The sequence below is a fragment of the Centrocercus urophasianus genome, unplaced genomic scaffold (genome assembly GCF_019232065.1).
Source record: "Centrocercus urophasianus isolate 14NV4802_14NV808 unplaced genomic scaffold, USGS_Curo_1.0 seq_25, whole genome shotgun sequence".
In the NCBI taxonomy this organism is placed as follows: Eukaryota; Metazoa; Chordata; class Aves; order Galliformes; family Phasianidae; genus Centrocercus; species Centrocercus urophasianus.
The window spans coordinates 2,060,814-2,080,448 of NW_024884811.1; the positions used below are offsets into that span (position 1 = coordinate 2,060,814).

Here is a 19,635-nt window from a genome sequence, read left to right on the forward strand (position 1 = left end):
GTGGCAATGTGTATTTTGATGGAAGTGTTCTTGGATGATGCACTGGAATACTAGCACTCCCGAGAGAATTTCTGAACAAATTTTTAGTGAGAAAAGAAGATGAGCTTCTGAAACTATTGTAGATGCATTGTGATCAGACAGAAAATCCTTTGAATTACTTTGAATTACTGGAATTCATTCATAGGAGTTATAATATTGGGACCAATCATGTTTTTCTCATTATCATTCTGATGAAATATTTTAGTAACTGCTTGATAAAGTAGCCCCTTAGGGGTTTAGCTGAGGTGGTCAAAAACCCTTACTTCATTCCAATATCAAAGAAGTATCTAGAATTTTAAGGAGTTTCACTGTATTACAGAGGATGTTGAGTTCTCTGTATGTTTGCTCTTGCTGCTGCTTGTTAAAATTTCTTCTCCAAATCTCTTGATAGTAGACATTTTTTCACTGTCACAGATTTCAGAAAACATTACTTACCATTTCTGCTCTTAGTTATATTTATTTGACATATATTTACTTGTTTCTTTGTTCTTCTCCCTAGTTTCCAAGTTTAATTTTTAGGCATGGATGAAAATATAAGGGAAGTTAAGTCATATTTGCATTACAAATGTAGAAGTAGAAAAATGTTAGTATTTTCCTGAACTTCTTAGAAATTAAGATTTTACACTAAGAAGATATGTGTATCCTGACATATCAAAAACTCTATTCTTCTAAATTACAAACCACTTTGCTGCTTTGAAAACTTTGTTAGAACTTGCTCTTATTGGTATCTGAATAGTTATTCAACAGATGTTACAGAAAGGATACCAAAGGATACCAGATATATTAGAATTGGTCACTACAACCCACCATCTAAAAAAAGTAAATGAGAAGTAACTCATTCTCTGCTGTTCCAGTGCAAAATCAGTTAAGTTGTCCTAGGCAGTTCAGATAAAATTATTCTGAAAGCACCAGCATCTTGAATTGCTGTAGCTTTGTTCTAGGTAATCAGGTAGTAATGTCCTCACTTAGATGTCCTGTGCTCTTAAGTCAGTCTCCACTAAATTTCTTGTGTAAATTTTATGTATTTTTCCCTTGCGTCATTTATTATCTTTTCTGTTAGTGTAAAAGTGAAGTGACTTGTACTGCATGATTTTGAGAAGTTGAATTGTAAGTTGTATTTTGTGCTGGAATAAACATGGAAGATTGTATTGTGATTGCAAGGGGATAAGAATATGGTTTGGTTTGTCTAGAAATTGGATTTTACAGATATTCTTCATGTTGAAAGATCTTTTTTCTGAGTAAAACTAGTTGTATTAAACAATTGCTCTGCAACTGCAAAGAAAAAATGGCATCTCACCTGCCACCTTGTTAGAAGCTTTTTTTTAAACATTGCATTTTTAAACACTTAAACACGTTGCATAGTCTATGGGAAACAATGAAAATAGCTGGAATTGCTAACTCATTTTTCTTTGACACCCTTCTGTCTTAGCTGGAATTGAATACAGCTGATTGTTTAAACAACTTCAGTGTAGAGCAGTCTGCATATAAATAAAGTTCAAGAGCAAGTATTAATTCTTCATATTGTAAAACTTAAAGAAAAATGTTTACAACTTAGGAAAACTGTGTGCTGAATTGGATTATTACAGATACTGTCAAAGTTTTTTTCATTTTTCTTGTAGTGTGACTTTCACTCGAGTCTTAGCGTTACAGATATGCTTCACTATATCCTTTCAAAACAGACTGTTCTTTCAAAAGTGCAAATAAACAATTTGGTTAATGACTATTAATGATTCTACCTATGATATGAATTATATAGTCGTATTACAGTGTTTGGATAGTCCTTGATCAGAACATTTGTGTTAAGTAATTACAAGGCTAAGATGCCTTCTCCTTCAAAGGCTTAAATTATTGAGCATCAAGTAGTAAATAAGAAAGAGGGAGCTGTGTGAGGTGTGGGGAGCAGGAATAGGCAAAGATCTCTGAATGGCCAGTTGTTTTGATATGCATCATAGAGAAATTTTTAAAGGAGAACTGTAGTCAGTTTTACTGAGTGTCATGTGAATCTCTAAACAAGCACGAAGGAAGCAGCATTGACACAGTCTCAAAAATTCGCTTTGAGTTTAGGTAAGTATTTGGTATAGAAGCAGGCTGGAAAATCACGTTATATTCAAGTGCTGATGCCCTGATCATGACTGAGAATAGATATTATAGACATGGGCCATGGATAGCTTGGAAAGCAGAACAGTGTAGTTTGTCTTGCTAGGCAATCAGTAAAAGTAGAGACATCATAAAATGGGCTACGGAGAATGACCATGTTTTCTGTAATCCAGAAGGGAAGCTGCTGGAAAAAAAAGTGTTATTTTAATCTGCTTCATTGATGGCTAGAGGCATATAAGTGTGGCAAAAGAAAAACCGAGTTTTTAGAAGGTAGAGATATATAATTTGTCTGTTTAGAATGATGCTTACATTTGTGAATCAGAGTACAGGGAGGTAGGAAATGTAAAGAGAGAATCTTCAGAGAACCCTGTAAAATAGAAGAGACGAATTAAAGGTGCTCAAAGTTTGGGTGTGCTTGAAAAGACAATTAGGGAAATAGGAATGAAAACAGTAGAATAGAGATCAGGAGTGAAGAAAGATTAAAAGGTGATTATGGTTCACTGTTAGGGAGGATTTGAACATTTTTCTTTTTGAGCTGTAGCTAGGAGTGGGCTGTTAAAGATCACAGAATCATAGAATCACCAAGATTGGAAAAGACCTTCAAGGTCATCCAGTCCAACTGTCCAGCTATCACCAATATTTTCTACTAAACCATGTCCTTCAATACAACACCTGAGTGTTTCTTGATCATCTCCAGGGATGGTTACTCCGCTACCTCAATACAGGAGGTGTGTGGGCCTTTTGGAGCACATCCAGAGGAGTGCCACAAAAGTGAGCCAAGGAATAGAACACTTCTATGAGGGTAGGCTGAAAGAGCTGGGGCTGTTCAGCCTTGACTCTAGAAGGCTCTGAGATGACCTGATAGCAGTGTTTCAATAGCTGGAAGGGAGCTATAGGAAAGAAAGGGACATACTTTTTAGCAGGATCTGTTGTGAAGAAAGCAAGGGGAAATAGCCTCAAACTCAAAGAGGGTAGAATAAGGTTGGATAGAAGGAAAATGCCTTCTACTGTGAGGGTGGTGAGGCACTGGAACAGATTGCCTGGAGATGTGATTGATGCCCTGTCCCTTGTAGACTTTGAAGGCAAGGCTGTATAAGGCCCTGGGCTACCTGATTTAGCTGTGTATGTTCCTTTTCATTGCAGAGGAGTTGGAGTAGATGACCTTTAAAGGCCCCTTCCCACTCTTAATGTTTCTATGATTCCAGTGCCTGACCACTCTTCCAGAGCTCTTTCTTAATGTTCAGCCTGAATCTCCTCTGGCACAAGTTGAGGCCATTTCCTCCAGTCCTATTGCTAGTTACACGGGAGAACAGACCAGCCCCCACCTCGCTACAGCCTCTCTCAGGCAGTTGTAGATAGCAATAAGATCTCCTGTGGTGCTCGTCTTCTCCAGACTGAACAATCCCAGCTCCCTCAGCTGCTCCTTATAGGACTTGTGCTCCAGACCCCTCACCAGCTTTGTTGCCCTTCTCTGAACACGCTGCAGGCCCTCGATGTCTTTCTTGCAGTGAGGGGCTCAAAACTGAGCACACTACCTGAGGTGCAGCTTCACCTGAGCTGAGTGCAGAGGCCAACGACTTCCCTGCTCGTGCTGTCAACACTACTTCTGATCCAATCCAGGATGCCACTGGCCTCGTTGGCCACCTGGGCATGCTGCTGGCTCATGTTCAGCCAAGTGTTGACCAGCACCCCCAGGCCATTTCTTCTACACAGTCTTCCAGCCACTCTGCCTCAAGCCCACAGCACTGCTGGGACTTTCTGTGCCCAAGTGCAGGACGTTGCGCTTTGTCTTGCTGAGCTTCATCCCATTGGCCTCTGCCCAGATCCCCTTGTTGTACCTTTCTGTCCTCAGGCAGATGGATGCTTCTTCCCAGCTCGGTCACCTGCAAACTTACTGAGGGTGCATTCAGTGCCCTCATTCATCAATAAAGATACTGAACAGGACAGGCCCCATTACCAACCCCTGGGGAAAGATGGTCATGACTGGTCACCAGCTACATTTAACGCCATTCACCCCCACTCTCTGCGCCTGGCCCACCAGCCAGTGCTTTACCCAGCAAACAGTGTACCTGTGCAAGCCACAGGCTGCCAGCTTCTCCAGGAGAATACTGTGGGCGACAGTGTCAGAGGCTTTATTCAAGTTCTAGGTAGATTACAGCAGCAGCCTTTTCCTCATCTACCAGATGGGTCACTCAATCATAGAAGGAGATCAGATTGGTCTAGCAGGACCTGGCTTTCATGATCCCATGGTGGCTAGGCCTGATCCTCTGTGATCTCCCTCAAGATGATCTGTTCCATAATCTTCCCTGGCACTGAGGTCAGGCTAATGAGCCTGCAGTTCCTCAGATCTTCCTTACGATTCTTCTTGTTGATGAACGTCACTGACAAGTCTCCAGTTCTCTGGGACCTCTCCAGTTGACCAGGAATGCTGATAGAGGGTAGAAAGCAGCTTGGTGTAGATGCCCTTCAGCTGAGCCCCTTGCCTCACCTTTAATCCCATCATCATTCCCCTAGGCTTATCTCTAGCAGGCCTGGTGTAATCCACTTCTCCTTCATAGCTAGTTTAAAGCCTTCTCAGCAAGTACTGCCAGCTCCTGTATGAAGATCCATTTCCCCCTCTGAGACAGGTAAGACCCATCAGCAGACATCAGGCAGGTGTCGAATAAGCAGCCCCATGGTAAAACAAAACAAGATTCTTGTGATTGCTCTAGCTTCTCAGCCATGTATTTATAAGAAGGGTTTTCCTTGTCCTCGTGGTATTGCTTCCTGCTACTGGAGAGATAGAAGAAAGTATGACCTATATGCCCACCAACAGCCCCAATCCCCTGAAATCCTTTTTTAAGGTCCTCAGAAAAGAAAATGTTTGAAGTGCTTTTAAAATGGGTGTCAGGTAGAAATCTAGATATGGTGGAACAGTAGAAAAAATTGCAGACAAACTGAGAAGGTTGCATATAGTCAATTTAAAGATCAAATGAGTGAAGCAAAGTTGAAGCAGAGGAGTTAGATTTCACTGAAGGAAAAAATAAGAAACATATCTGTTGGGACCAGGAGGAGAATGAGGGTGCTGAGGAGGTGCAAAACAATCTGGAAATAGAGTCTCTGAAATCAGATGAAAAAGCAGATGAAACTTTTTGGTAATGCAAATAACAGAGAAAATACATTTTTTTAAAACAACCATCAGTCCTATTTCTTTTTAGTAAAAATAGGTCAGATCTTTTGAAACACCAAGATAGTTGAAAGTTTAAAAAGTGGAAAAGCTTAGTAATGGTTCCAAAAGGGTATATTTAAAGAAACACTTTATTTTACTATTCTTTGGACTTTGCACCTTCTATTGTTAAACATTACAATAACTGTGGTAATGATCTGAAAAAATAGTTGGTTGTTTTTTTAAATAATTTATTATTATTATTATTTTAATAATTTATAAAGAATATTTAATTGTTGTAATTTAAAGCTTAACATTTCAAGAAAAATTTTATTATCAGTAATGACTTGTATTGGTTTACAGAAGTTTCAAGATATTGAAGAAACTCATCTACTGCATATGAAAGAGATTATAGAATCATTGTCAAATACCATAAAGGATATTCATTTACAAATAGGAGAGGTAATTTTTATGTTATCATTTGTTTATTTGGCTTAAGCTATGTATTTTTTCTTAACCACTGAGCAGAACAGTCCTTACTGCGTTGTGGATCACATCTTTAAAACAGCAGTAACCTTTTAAACCATACGAAGACAAATAATAATAAAGCAGAGGATTTAAAATACTTTAAAGCAATTTTGGTTCTTTTTACCAAATATATGAAATGTGAATGTGTGCTGAACTCAGTTTTCATCTGTTTGAAGGAAATTTGAATGTCAAATAGCCATTGAGATATTTTGAGATCTGTGTATTTTCTTATTCAAGCATTTCTGAAATTTCTTACTGAGTGGATCACCTCTGATTTTGTTTATTGTACTGGAAATCTATTTTGTGTCTGAATTCAGCATGAACCAAAAACGTTGTGGCTTTCTGTTTCATGTGTAAGTTTGGGATCACAAACTTCACAGTATTCTCTAAAAACTTCCTAGGCTGAATGATCAATCATTGATTGAGTTTAATGCTAACAAAACAGAGATTTTGTTAGAGATTTTGATGATTTGAAGAATGTTTATTGTATTTCTAAGTCTTGTTCACTAGATACTAAATCAGCAATCACACATTTTCTTTGCCTAAAACTTGAAATTGTATCAGTCAAGAGCTCCAAAATGTTTTAGGTTTTTGTGTGCAAAAGGCCTTTGGTTTTAAAAGAAGCTTTTTAGTATGTTTTCTTTAGTAGCAAATTTTTTTAACTAATAATCCCTATTAAAAAATCTACATTCTTATGCGTTGCGGTGCAAGTTTATTTGAGTGCTCTTCATTTGAGTCTGGTTTTTTTTTCAGTATTCAGATTTTCTGCTCATGAATGGTAGTCACAAGGGTCATGTTATTTATTTCTAAGGCAAATACGTACTGCCTTGCTTGAAAAACTTATTAACAGCATGTGGTTGTTTTTTTGCCAGACCAAAAACATTAAAACAGTAGTGCTTTTACTGAAGCAGGTGGGACGTGTGATAATACAGCAGTAACTGTTCACACCCTCAACTGGTGCTGGCTTAAGGGACATCTTGTCTTCCTGACATTGTATGGAACATGTTGTTGACAAATTCAGAAAATGGTATGTAGAAAAGTAGCTTAGATAGAAGAGGTAGAAGTAAAGCCTATACCTGCCATCTAGCTATATTCTTTCATTCCCCGTTGGTGTCTGTATTGTACACAAATTTGCAACTCCTAAAACAATAAAGGGTTTTCCTTGATAAAATGCCTGCTAATTTTTGGAAGTTCTTTATTGTATTTTATAAGAAAATATTATGATATTAAAACTAGTGTTAAAACTAAACGCTACTTAAAGTAAAAAATTATAGTAATTAAAATAATCTAATTAAAACTCCCATTGTGTGGGGGGTTTTGTTGTGTTTGCTTTTTTTTAAGGTACATGAAGAATTTATAAATAACATGGCAAATACTACAGTTGAGAGTTTAATACAGAAATTTGCTGAGTCAAAAGGAACTGGCAAGGAAAGACCAGGTAAGAGATCAAATATGACAGAGAAGGAAATGTTAATTTAAAAGCTGTAGATTTCCACCCGTAACAAAAAGTCAGACTCTATTCGTGAAGTGTTATTGCTGGAAGGTTCTTATATTTTGAATTCTCAGGATTTGTTCTCTTTGATGTTAAATGTTTCAGAGAAATTTGATAGCGCATTACTATGCATTTGTAGGGCTTATGTTCATAAGGCATGGCAATTTGTAGCTCTGAGTCTCTCAGTGAGGCTTCTTTGAGGAAGCTTTTAAACTGCCCTGTTCCTTGATACAAACTTCTTTGTGCTGTATGCCTCTGCATAAAATTTATTTCAAAAATGTGATCCAAATTTACTGATAGATTCAGAGCAGATGTGTGTGAAGTTGGTTATAAAACTTCATAACCGTTGGTCTGGTTTCTTTGGTTAGCTTATAAAATCATGCTTTTTAATAGATTATGTTTTGGTGATTTGTTTCTTTACCTCGTATCAGATTGAGTAGTACTTTCTGAAAATATTGCTTGTTTGGTGTGTTGTATAAGGCTTTTCTCAGCTGGGAATAAAGACAATCTCTCCAAACTGTGCATGTAACATTATAGGAGAAACACTGAGTTCCGCTCAGTTTTCAGACTGTGTATTTGGTCACTAGTTGTGTGAGCACAGGAATTCAGTTTTGTTGTGCTGAGAGTCCTGTCCAGCATCATCAGTTTTTTTCAGAGCAGGGATGTGCACAGCAGTTTGTATTTTGAGCATTTTTACCAACTGTTGAATATGGTGACCAGAAATAATGTTGTTTCACATTCATTCTGTGATGCCGATATGCCAGTGGGCTGAGGTAAGACTGTGTGTGGAACAATTCTCAGATGTTTCCCTTGAGTCTTGTAACTTTTAGATAAAGAATAGGAAAGAAAAAGTACGTGCTTCAGGAGTTCATGTACAGTTGGACTGAGATTAAGATAAAGGTGAATGTTCAGTATTGAAGCCCGTTTGAGGAGCTGTGGTGATGTCATGCTTTGGCTGTCTTGCATTCAGGAACATGACTCCCTGGGTTATAAAGACCTGTGCTAACGTATTTCAAACCATACATGTCCTACAGAAAAACACACTAACAACAACGTAACAATCATAGGCAAAGTAGAACTTTATTTCTTGATTTGGTGGCAGAGGGAAGTTGCACATGCTGTGTGGCGTATTTGCTGCTTTGTAGATTTCATCAAATGCCGTTTGGATTCTCCTGAGTCAAATGAAAGCATTTACTGTGGCAAACGTCATTTTTTCAATTAGTATTTTAAGGTGGGAGCATATTTTTTACTGTGGAAACATTTGTATGCACCTTGAATTTTATTTATTTATTTATTTATTTTACAGAGTGAAATTGTTTTATTTATACCAACCTTGTTGCAGGGGGAGAATATTATCTAAAGAATCTAAATTCTAAACCTAAGTGTTAGAAATAGGAGACTGGAAACACAAGCTGCTATTGCTAAATTGTAGTCGTGTAATTCAGAGAATGAAACAGAAACATCCAGTGGGGGAGGGAATGCGTTTTCTTAGTTCAAAACATGTTTTTCCACAAGTAAGTGCTTTCTTAGTAGAAAGGTATTTTAACCCATGGAGCAAATACTGTAATTCTTTCCGTGATGTGTTACTTTGGAAAAGGAGAAGTCTTTTAAAAGTATTCACTGTATAAGAATGATAAAGACTCAGAGTACAGCACAAATGTAGAAAACAAGCCTTACGTCAGTTGCTTTTATGATTCTGGTCTGGAGTAATGATGAAAGGAATAATTTAATAGTCTTTGGTAGTATGTAGGCATTCTCTATCCAATATTGTTTTGAAGTACTGAATTAGTTGATGGAACACATTCTGAGATACTGAATATTAGAATAAATGTTATGCTTAATAAAATATTTTAGTTCATTTCAGTATATCGTGCTTGTAATTACAGTACCTTATAGCAGTACTTTCCTATTTCTGCAGATACAAGTATAAATATGAATCTAAGAGGAAGTACTATAGGTGGCTGTTTTATTGTGTGAATTATAAACAATTTATAATCTTTTTTTCTGACAATTACGGTCTTAAATTCTCATCAGCATATATGTAATTTCTCATTATGTGATGATGTCCCTTATACAGGATTATGTGGGCTCCCTCTGGTGGCTGATTTCTGTTATCTGAAGTCTTAATATGCAGAGACTGAAAGAGTTTAATGCACTGGTTTCGCAGTCCAAACATCATTTCTCTCTAAGAGTAATACTTTGTGAGTTTTTTGAACTTGTTTATGGACTTCCTTAGAAGGGCTTTTTTTTAATTGTTACCTAAGTAGCTTGTCCAGTGAGCTTTATCACCTAATTCTTTCTTAATCTACTTCAGATTTATTTTAAAAAGAGCACAGTATCTGAAGTTCTATTTATTATTTGTTTTCTACTCTTATTCAGTGTTAAAACGTTAAGTTATAAGAAAAATCACTTCAGTGTAAAACTTTGATGAAGAGAGAGAAATGTCAGGACCTTCAGTAAGCAGTCAGACTTGTGTTCAGAATTTAATACATTTTCTGAAATTTATTTGTTCCTACTATTAGGCCTAATAGCAGATTTGAAGTTGAACTCAGTTGGCAGATACTTTTGTCTTGCACTGTTTATCAAAACCGTTGCTGCCTGCTTTACATGAATCTATTTTCCATTTGAGATAAACTGCTGGTTCGTGTTCTTTGGAAAATTTGTTCATGACATGTCAGAAAATGTCTGTTTTCAACTAGATGTTAAATTGATACTGGGAGTCTATGTAAATTCCATATTTGTGGAATGTATTTATCCCACAAATAATACATTGTGCCAGATTTGTGATATATCGTTGACTTCATTTACTTAATATGCTTACCTTCTATAAGAAAATTGGTTTGTTCCAGAAGCAGAAGCTTCTAGGAAGCATGATCTCATATTCTTTCCAGACTTTTTGTCCGAAATTGTCAGGATAATACATACTATGTGTAAAGATAAAGTCTGTATAGTAGATAAAGTCTATATAGTTAGTCATTAATGTTTTTCCATTTTTATACTGCTCTCATTTGTACAAAACCGACTGCATATGTTTGTGCCTGTATTAGATTTTGCTCACTACATATTTTACCCAGAGACTTGCTTTGAGAGCCAGAAGACAAGACAGCTGTACTGCATTGTCCAAACAAAAGCTAAATTTAGCTTTCTTTCATTGGTTTATTCTGATCTTATTGTTAGCGGTTGTTGGTAGTTTATTGAGTTATTGTTCTTATTTTTGCAATTTTCTTAAAACTGAATAAAGAGAAAAACAAGAATTGTATTGTAATGCAGACAACAATGGAAAGCCAAAATCCTTGCTGGCTGCATAACCATCCAATAAAATTATCCACAGATGGCAATTACTACATATGCTGTGCTATTACTTAGGGTGAGAGAGGTGCTCATCTCTTCACTATAAAAAAGAAATATTAATTGGTCCTCTACTAGTTTGTGCCATCTTGCTCAAAGTCAGAATTAGCTTGAACATGATTTTCTTTCCAACTCTGTGTCCTAACCCATGTGAGCAGGCAGTGAAAATCTGACAAAGAGAAATCAGCCGCTTACACGTTGTGCTCTAACTCTTCCAGCATAAACATCTAGAATTTATTCTGTGAAAAAAGCAAAGTCTATAAAGATACTTCTCATCTGTAAAAATACTTCTTTCACTTACTATTCACCCAATGACCTAGAACTGAGGAGGGATTAGAAATCTGCATTTCTGAAGTATTGAAAAATTGGTGCCTGCAATCCGTCCACTCTTTCTACAGAAGTAATTGAGAATATTCCCTGTCCACAGTTGCTGTGGATCAGCCATCACTGGCTCTTGCACATTTTCCTTGTCCCACTCGGCATTTTAGACACTGGCAATAACAACCTAAGTTCTTTTAATTAAATGATTCTTCCATAGATAACAAGATTCAGAAAGGTCAGACTTGTTGTCTTTGCTCCTTTTTCTTCCTTCAGCAGTGCCAGAAACTCCAAATTTGGGCAGTAATTGAATAGTAATCTAAGTAAGTTAATGTTTGATGTGTATCTTTTTGGAACTAGTGAAATCTACTTTGCTTTATTTACCACTGCAGAAAAAAAAAAGTTCTTTAGTCTCCTGGATCTTAAAGTTCCTGGTTACTCCAGTCATCAGGAAGTTTAAGTAGCAAATGTAGGCATTAATTCAGGCTACATATATTTTTAAAAATCATTTTGAAATTTGTCTCTCAGGGAAGGCTTTCAAGTAGTGCAGAGTGACTTATTACAGCTATCATGGCAAAATTATCAACACCACTAACGGTGGAGAATATCAGAAGTGTGTGTTTGCCAATGTGCTGGTGATCCTTGCCTGATCTGGGAGCTCTGATTCTGGATCGTTAGCCAAGTTTGTATCTTAAAGTCTTAAAAAAAGTAATCATTTATTTAGGTATGCTGCTCCTGCTGGAAGCATTGTGGGAATTTCAGAGACTACAAAACTGTTGACAAACCATTATGTTTACTGCTTGGATTGTAATCAAAGCAGTTTAATCTGGATTCCTTACAAGCTCATTATTGCCGCTGGCATTGCCTGTTACCAGAATTGTACAGCATCAAAGCTTCAATTTAGTAAACATTTAAAAAACAAATTTTACATAGGCTTTAATTCAAGTGATTCAGTTAACTGAACTGGGTTGTAGATCGTTTGATGTTTTATGTTGCTGTCTATTGGCTACGGTGGAGATTAGTGCAAAGCTTAAGTGGAGTTTATGACATGCTATTAGGCCTTCAGCCATTGCTTACATGGACATTTTAAACCTAGATGCCTGTGAAGCACTACCTAGTTATTTTTTTCACAGTGATTGCAGAGTATTGAAGTGAGTTGCACTAGAGCTGCAAAACTAGTGCAAAGTAATTGAGCATTAATTGAGCATAGTATAAATGCAGAGTTTTGCTAACTTCATATTAACCTTAGGTTAGTATTTTGTGTTAAACTACATACTGCATCTAGTGAAGAAATGAACAAGACATAAAGAGTAGACAAAATGACATCAGGAACAATTGTATTACTTATACAAAATTTCAGAAACATTTCAGTTCCCAGAGATTGAGAAGCAAAACAAGAGCTGTGGAATATTGAAACTTTCTTTGATTAAAGCTGCAAGCTTTTTGTGTTCTTTAATAACAAACTGCTTTGAGAGAGACTTGAAACACTGCTGGGTGAGGCATTGGTGTTTTCCGTAGGTTTGCTTGATAACATAATAGCTTATAGGTTTTATAAAAGCTCTTTTCTCGGAAGTTAAACAACAACAAAGTACATGGAAATGAAACAGAACATGGCAAAACTAATTTTTGAACAGCTCTGCATGACATCTTTGAGCTTCTTTTCCAAGAAATTACAACAAAGCAAGTATTTCTTTTATGCTCTTACCATTTATTTTCCTTATATTTTCTGTAAATATTGTTAATATCATAATGCTGACAGCAGTACTGAATAGGTGCATAAATAGCCAGAATTGTCTTGGTTTTTCAAAGCCTGTATCCACACATAATTCTGCACTGAAGGCTAACAAAAGAATGAATTTAATTTTCAGCAATGACAGTATCCAAGAGATTCAGGAAAATATTCCTTGTAAAGGAGGTGGTCCTTTGCTTTGTTTCAGAAGTTAATGGAAGAAATAAAGTGTGGATATCTCTTAGGATTTCTCTAAGAAGTGTGAAGTGACTGAAGTGACTGCTTGCTTTTTTTTTTTTTTTTCCCCAAGCATATATATTTTTTAGTTATTGAGCATTGTTTTCAAGGAAGAGGTGCAAGTTCAGTATGTCTTCATTCCTGTCCTAGGGGTATCTTTTATTTGCCTGCTAAAACTAGGTCTTTTCTTTGACAAAAAGTCTACTGCAGCTGCTGTGAACTTTAGGGAACCCCATCTGCCAGCATGGGTTTTTAATAATTATATATACCTAACTTGAAAACTTTTTTTTTTAATTGGAAGAGAATAAATTATTTCTTTTAAATGGTCTGTCTGGAGAATGTACAGGTTTTGTTGTGAAATTCGCTCAGTGCCTGTGGAAGATTGGTAGCATTGCACTGAATTTGTCTACCAACTGGAAATCTAACATCACTTGACAGGCTGGGCTACAAATGTGGTGCTCTGAGTAAGTTAGATAAGGTGTTTGCTTTAGGGTGATTGTATTTTAAGTAGTATCAAGGACAATTCATATCAAAACCAGAAATCATGACTGTTGTAGCATCTTCACTGAATATACAATGTTCTTATAACTTGTGCATCTGAATTTGAAAGTTGGGTGATCATTTCCAGTTCTGTGAAAAATTGTACCTACTCTACCCAAGAAAGAGGAGTTGATCCAGTTGGGTGAATATCCCCTTCTCCTGAAATACTCAGGGAATTCAGGAGCTGTAAAATAAAATACAAACCCTGAAGAATTTTGCCACTGCTTTTTTTACTTATTGTTGGCACATGTATGGAAACTGTCACATTAATAGTATGCATACTATGCAATATATTATTGGTTTTTTTTTTCTTTTTTCTTTTCCTCCTCCTCTTTGCAAACAGATCCGGTCTTAAACCTCTTGTGTTTTCACAATTTTGAGTACCGGACTTCAGAAGAAAGCCTTAGGCTTCTTGGTTACAGGGACTGTGCAGTGTGCAACGGTTAGAAATAAGTGATTCTTTAAAGATGAAAGATACAATTTAATATACTTTATGTCTGGTGTTGCAGAACCTTAGCTGACTCTTGTGTAAGAAAAATAGTGTTTGTATGTATCTGTTTCTTTCATCACTGCATACCGGCAACTTCCTACTTGCAAGCTGAAGGCACAGAGCTGTGTGTTGCAGATACTTAACGTTGTAGACTAGGCACATGCAGTCCTGCCATTTCATTTTCACAGAATGTTGCTACTTTCAGCCCATTTTGATGGAAAAGTACAGGTTGCAAAGATTTGATAAAAATGAAGGTACAGGTAAGGAAGTAACCAAGTTAGGCCTGCCATATAATTGAGAGAGAGTTGTAACAATGTTGGTTACTCAGTGGGCATCAGCAAAGAGCTGAGTGTATATTTGTCTGCCTGATGGCCGTGCACGTCTCACATCCAGTTGTTTTCCAAGCCAATAAGAAACTGAAGAAAGTAGCGTGAGTGCAGATGAAGAGTCAAGCATGAGGGGAGAAGAGGGTGAGAAAGAGAGTGAATGCTGTCAAGAAAGCATTGAGAGCATTGCATTCTGTTGATTGATCTCCTTGCTGAGGTTAGTTTTTCTGCTAATTCAATGAGTTCCATAAAGCTGCTGAAATTTCCTATGTTTGTTGTTTTTCTGCTCAAGCATTGCAGGATAGTTGGATTTCAAACTTTAAACTGCTTTGGATGTGCGCTTAGTGTCTCTCGTTGAAAATTCTTGTGTTGTCTGAGCAGTAAAAATGAATTTCTTTACAACTGAAGATGTTTGTCATCTTAGTTTAGAGAAAAAAAATCTACTGTTTTCTTGCTCCTGGTAAACATCCTAATCGGTAGTAATTGTTTTAAAACTATGAAGGTAATGATTCTTTTCTTGTTTGTTGTTTCTGTATAAGCCACAAGGAGATCTTGCCCCTAGAGAGTAGTGTGCTTAATGTGTCTGTGGAGTTGTATTGACAGTACCTGAAGAGCCTGAGATGAATGCTTTTTCCTTTGATCAGATGAACAGGGTGCAGGGCTGAAAGCCTTGCAGCAGAATCAGGGTAAGGATAGATTGCTTGCTCAGTGGATACAGGCAAGGTTTGCTCTCCCTTTATGTAAATCTCTTCATTTAAAGAGACGTTGTTTGGAAGTGCTACCCATTTTGCTACTACTTATGAGCATAATTATCTGTGCTGTCATTGACAGCTATCTTTTATTTTTTAGAAAGAAGTACTAGCATTGTACTGTAGTTCTTTGGGTTTTTTTTTTCTTTTTTTCTTTTTTTCTTTTTTTCTTTTTTTTTTTCAAAATAATAAAAAATAGGATTCAGTCAAGTGTTAAGCAACTCTAGAAAGCTAAGCTGATACGTAAGCCTGAGGACATTAAAAAAAAAAACAACTAGTAAAACATTCAGTGATTGTAGTGAAAACCACATATAAATTATTGATAGAATTAGATTTAAGAATATGGCTGTCATCATTATTTCAATATTTTCTCTAGTCTGGCCTGCTTTCAGGCCATTTTTTCTATTTTAAGTCATTTATCTTCATTTGCAAGGTATAGCTGACCAAATCCATGAACTAAAATTTGCTTGAGACTTCCTGGTATGATAAATACTAGGGCTGCTCTGAAAGTAATGCCTCCTGTTTTATGATGTTGACCCACCTCGTGAGAGGTGGATGTTGGTGGTCGAACCTTCCCACCAATATTCCATTACATGTTGTTGCCACGTGACATGTGGCAGCAGAAGGGCACTCTGACAAAATGGCATCTAGCATGGAAGTGTGGATGAAGCAAAGGTGTATCACCGAATATCTCTATGTGGAAAAAAAATGGCACCTATTGACATCCATCGATGTTTGCTGAAGATGAAACAGTGGATGTGAGCGCAATGATGGACAGTGTTTCAGCACACAGTGGTAACAGTGATTTGAAAGGCAAGCCACGTTCTGAATGGCCACGCACAGCCGTCATATCATGAAATGGAGAGTATCTCAATTAGCTCAGTCAGTGGCAGCAGAGACAGTGCTCATCTCTGCTGGTGCAGATTTTTACAAGCAGTGTATACAGGCTCTTGTTCATCACTCGTGAAAATGCACAGCTAGTGCTAGTGACTGTTAAAAATGAACGTTTTGTAGCTGGGAATTTGCTCTGTCAGTTAGACACTTGTTAGTGTGATCTTTATATCTGCTGTAGTTTCCATGGAAATAAGTAGGAAGCATTACTTTCGCCTGTACATAGGTGTTGACTTCAAAGGCCATTCATCTTTGTATGATGCGTTGTTGCAAATAGGCTGTGTTTAATTTAGTTTTACTCCTTTGCTTCTTTTTTTTTTTTTTTTTTTTTTTTAAGTTCTAGTGTAAGAAGTTACTTTCTGCAGAAAAATAGAATTATCCTTATCTTCTCGGAAAAATGCTTCTCTTTCTGGAAAGGGTAATAAAAAAGGGAAGTTGGTGTTAGAGACTGTAATGTTGAAAAAATACTTCTTGGTTTCCTGGCTTCTAAATTTGAAAGCTTGGATCAGGATCAGATAATGGCAAGAAAAAGATTGCTTATGTGTTTGTGTACATACAAAATTGACCTTTGTGATGCAGCTTAACATCTAAACACTAAAAGCAGTCATTTGTTTTGACAGCAGAATTAATTGAGGCTAAAACAGTCGAAATTCCACTTGTATCAAGCTGTTCATTCGGAATTGCTCTCTGGCTTTAGTGCTGTCAGAAAAATAACCTCTTCTGCTATGATTAAATAGCAGAATGATGGTCGGTCCACTGAATTTGGGAGAGAGGTTGAATAAACTTTCTACTGCGGAAACAATTCAGAAGTGACACGCTGCAAGGGGGGTCAGAATGTGCATTGATATCCAGCTGAGCTGTCAACTGGCGCTGGGCCAGGCACGCAAAGCTTTGCCATTTGAAGCAGTATGTGAGGCATATGCAGTTTTAAAAAAATTGTGCTCCCTTCATGCATGATTTACTATCAAAGGGAAAAACTTCTGTTTTTATCAAAAGCGAAAGTATTGTTTGTTGGTATATTTGTAACTACAAGAGCAGATTTACATTTTTTTTTTTTAAAAAGCTTTTGGTTGAAACAGATACATTAATGTTTGTATGTGTGCATGCGTGGGTGTAAACTGATTCCCTGGACTGGGGGGAAGGGCAGAATTTATTTTTTACTTTCTTAAATGCCTGAGTGTTTTGAGTTACTGAAAATTAAATGTAGTTAATAAAAATACATGCTTCAGTGGGGAAGATTTTTTTCCTGCCAGGCATAGCCTTCTTCAACTAGAAAGGAGTCTTTTCAAAATCAGATACCAGCATAAAACTGTTTTGAAGTGATTTGTTGACTGCTTAATTTGTTTACCTTTTTAGCTTGGCAGGATTTTCCAGTTCATTGGCATACTTACTGTGGGCTCTTTACCAGAGTATGATATAATACTGTTTGCTTTCCTAGTAATGATACTAGTTGGCTTTCGTACTTGCCTTGTTTATTTAAGAATCCAAACAATAAAGCTTTTTTCTTTTTTTCTTTTTTTTTTCTTTTTTTTTCTCCATTTTTCATCTCTGTTAAGCAAATTACCAATGATTTCAGTTGTTCAATGTTAGCAAAGCCTTTATTTTTCCAATTTTACTTCCTTCTGTGCTATAGATTTAGGGTGTTAGGACTGCTTTCAAGGTAGTTAAGAAGGCACATGGCTCTATTCAAAACAATTAGCATTACTTTGTAGATAAATCTAGGTGTGAAGGTTGTTACTTAGAAAAACAAACCCTCTTCAGCTGTTACCTTGTGTGTACTCTGAGAATACTGTTCCCACAGATAGAAACTAAATATGCAGTAGGTACTACATTGTACTTAACTGTGCAGTTGCATCAGCATAATTACATTTTCCCCATTTGTCTTTGGATAACATAAGTATCTTTGTAGAGTGTGCCGTGCACTTTCTTTTTTGTTTTCATGCAAACTTCATGTACTGACATGCCTCCTGTAACAAGAAAAGTTGTACCTATGTTTTCCAAATAGGTTAGGAGATGCATCCCAAGCTACAGACTGTTACTGAATTTATGTTAGTGTCACTTGCTGTAAGCTGTTAATTAAAATGGAAAGTGTCCATTTATTCAAATTATGCTTTTCTATTATAGCAAACCACAGCCTCCTCATTTTCAGGAGCCAGTGAACAGGATGAACTGATGCACTGCTGATTTATTTGCTTCAATCTCTTGTCAAGTAGCAGCTGTTTGTTTCCATGTGTCTATAAAACCATTGCCCATTTGCCTTTTCTGCCTATCTGTGTCTGTTCCTGCAAGTGGCATGCTGTGAACTGTAGCAGCTTGGATTTGAAAATGTTTTAGAATGCTTCATGAGAATGTTTATGTACAATTACAGTAGCTTACTGAATTTTCTGGCTCCCTCCGTTGCAGGAACTAATTTCTCATTTCCATCCTGGTAGCTGGTTATGTATTCTTAAGAGATTGAAATCCCATGGGATATTCATATCTCTATTGTAAAGGCTAATCTATATTTAGGCAACACATATTATTTTTTTTCTACCCTCTATATGGGTATCAAGTAAGCCTATTAGTTTTAAAGTTTCTGAGCAGGAATTTCAGACACTTAAGTCACTGAGATACTGTTCTATTTGTCAGCTTAGCAACAGGCAGACTAGACTTCAAGAAAATTATGTGGAACCTTAACCTAGTCATTTCTAAACTAGAACACTGAGGCAAAGTCTTTCGTTAGAGGTGGGCTGGATCTTAGCAGTTAATTTTTACTTACTTAAAATGTCTTAAAATATATGTTTGATTGTCACAGTCTTACTTTAGTTCTAATGCTGTGCTGGAGAATAGGCTTACTTCTAATTCACATTATTTTCTTTTTACGTAAAAAGGAACAGAGGAAATCACTGTGCTTTGATTGTGGTACTGCAGGTTATTATCATTATTACTGCAGTTTAGTAAGATCTGGAAAGCTCTTTTCAATGCTTTGGGCTATCATGTGGCAAGCATTCCTGAGACTTCCAGAAAAATGTCGGCTTCAGGGTATGGCTTTGGTTCTGTCATCACCAATACCTGTTAAATGTTAAATGACTGCTTTTCTTTGGATGTTGCAGTGGAAAGTCTGTTGGTATCCTTCCTTTGGAAATTTCAGAGATTAGACTGTGAAGTGTTAGGTTCTGTAAGCAGAAATATCCGTGCTGTTAAGTCAGTCATATGGGTTTTGTTGGAATTAACCTGTTGTCTGTGCTTCAGTGTTTGTGCACAAGTATGTTAAGAAGACTACTTTCCTCCTGAGAAAGTGGTTGTGCATCCACATCACCATCTAGCTGTTGTGAAGGTTACTGTCATACCAGCACGTGAGTTTTCATGCTTTGACATGCATCTGTATACTACACCTACTTGGAAATCTCCATCAATTTTTTGGAGTGTATTAATTAATGATTAAGAAAGCAGGATTTAGAAAGTTAGAGGATTTGCTTGTTCAGAGAAGGAAGTTTTTTGATTTTTTTTTTGTAGTGGTGGCACAGATTCTTTTGTTTTCCAGATGGACAAAAGTGGACATTGGGGTGTTCTTAAGAAAGCTCTGAAATCCTTATTGATGCTTTTCTTCCATAGCACTGTGTGCCTACAACCTTTTGTCTGGCTTGGAGACTGCATCTAGTTATAGTGGGAGACAGTGCAGCCACAGTACACACTGCTTTCTAGCTGGATGACAGTGTTATTACCT

General features: G+C 36.8%; 1 protein-coding gene across 4 annotated transcripts in view; it reads left to right on the forward strand.

Annotated features, from left to right (window-relative positions):
• The window catches only part of FCHO2 (FCH and mu domain containing endocytic adaptor 2), a 92,835-nt gene that overhangs the window by 22,264 nt on the left and 50,936 nt on the right, over positions 1-19,635 (forward strand). For all 4 annotated transcript variants that reach the window (XM_042825563.1, XM_042825566.1, XM_042825564.1 and 1 more), the window contains exons 7-8: positions 5,645-5,743; positions 7,151-7,247. In XM_042825563.1, coding sequence (XP_042681497.1) covers positions 5,645-5,743; positions 7,151-7,247 — 196 coding nt within the window. The remainder of the gene's footprint in view (positions 1-5,644; positions 5,744-7,150; positions 7,248-19,635) is intronic.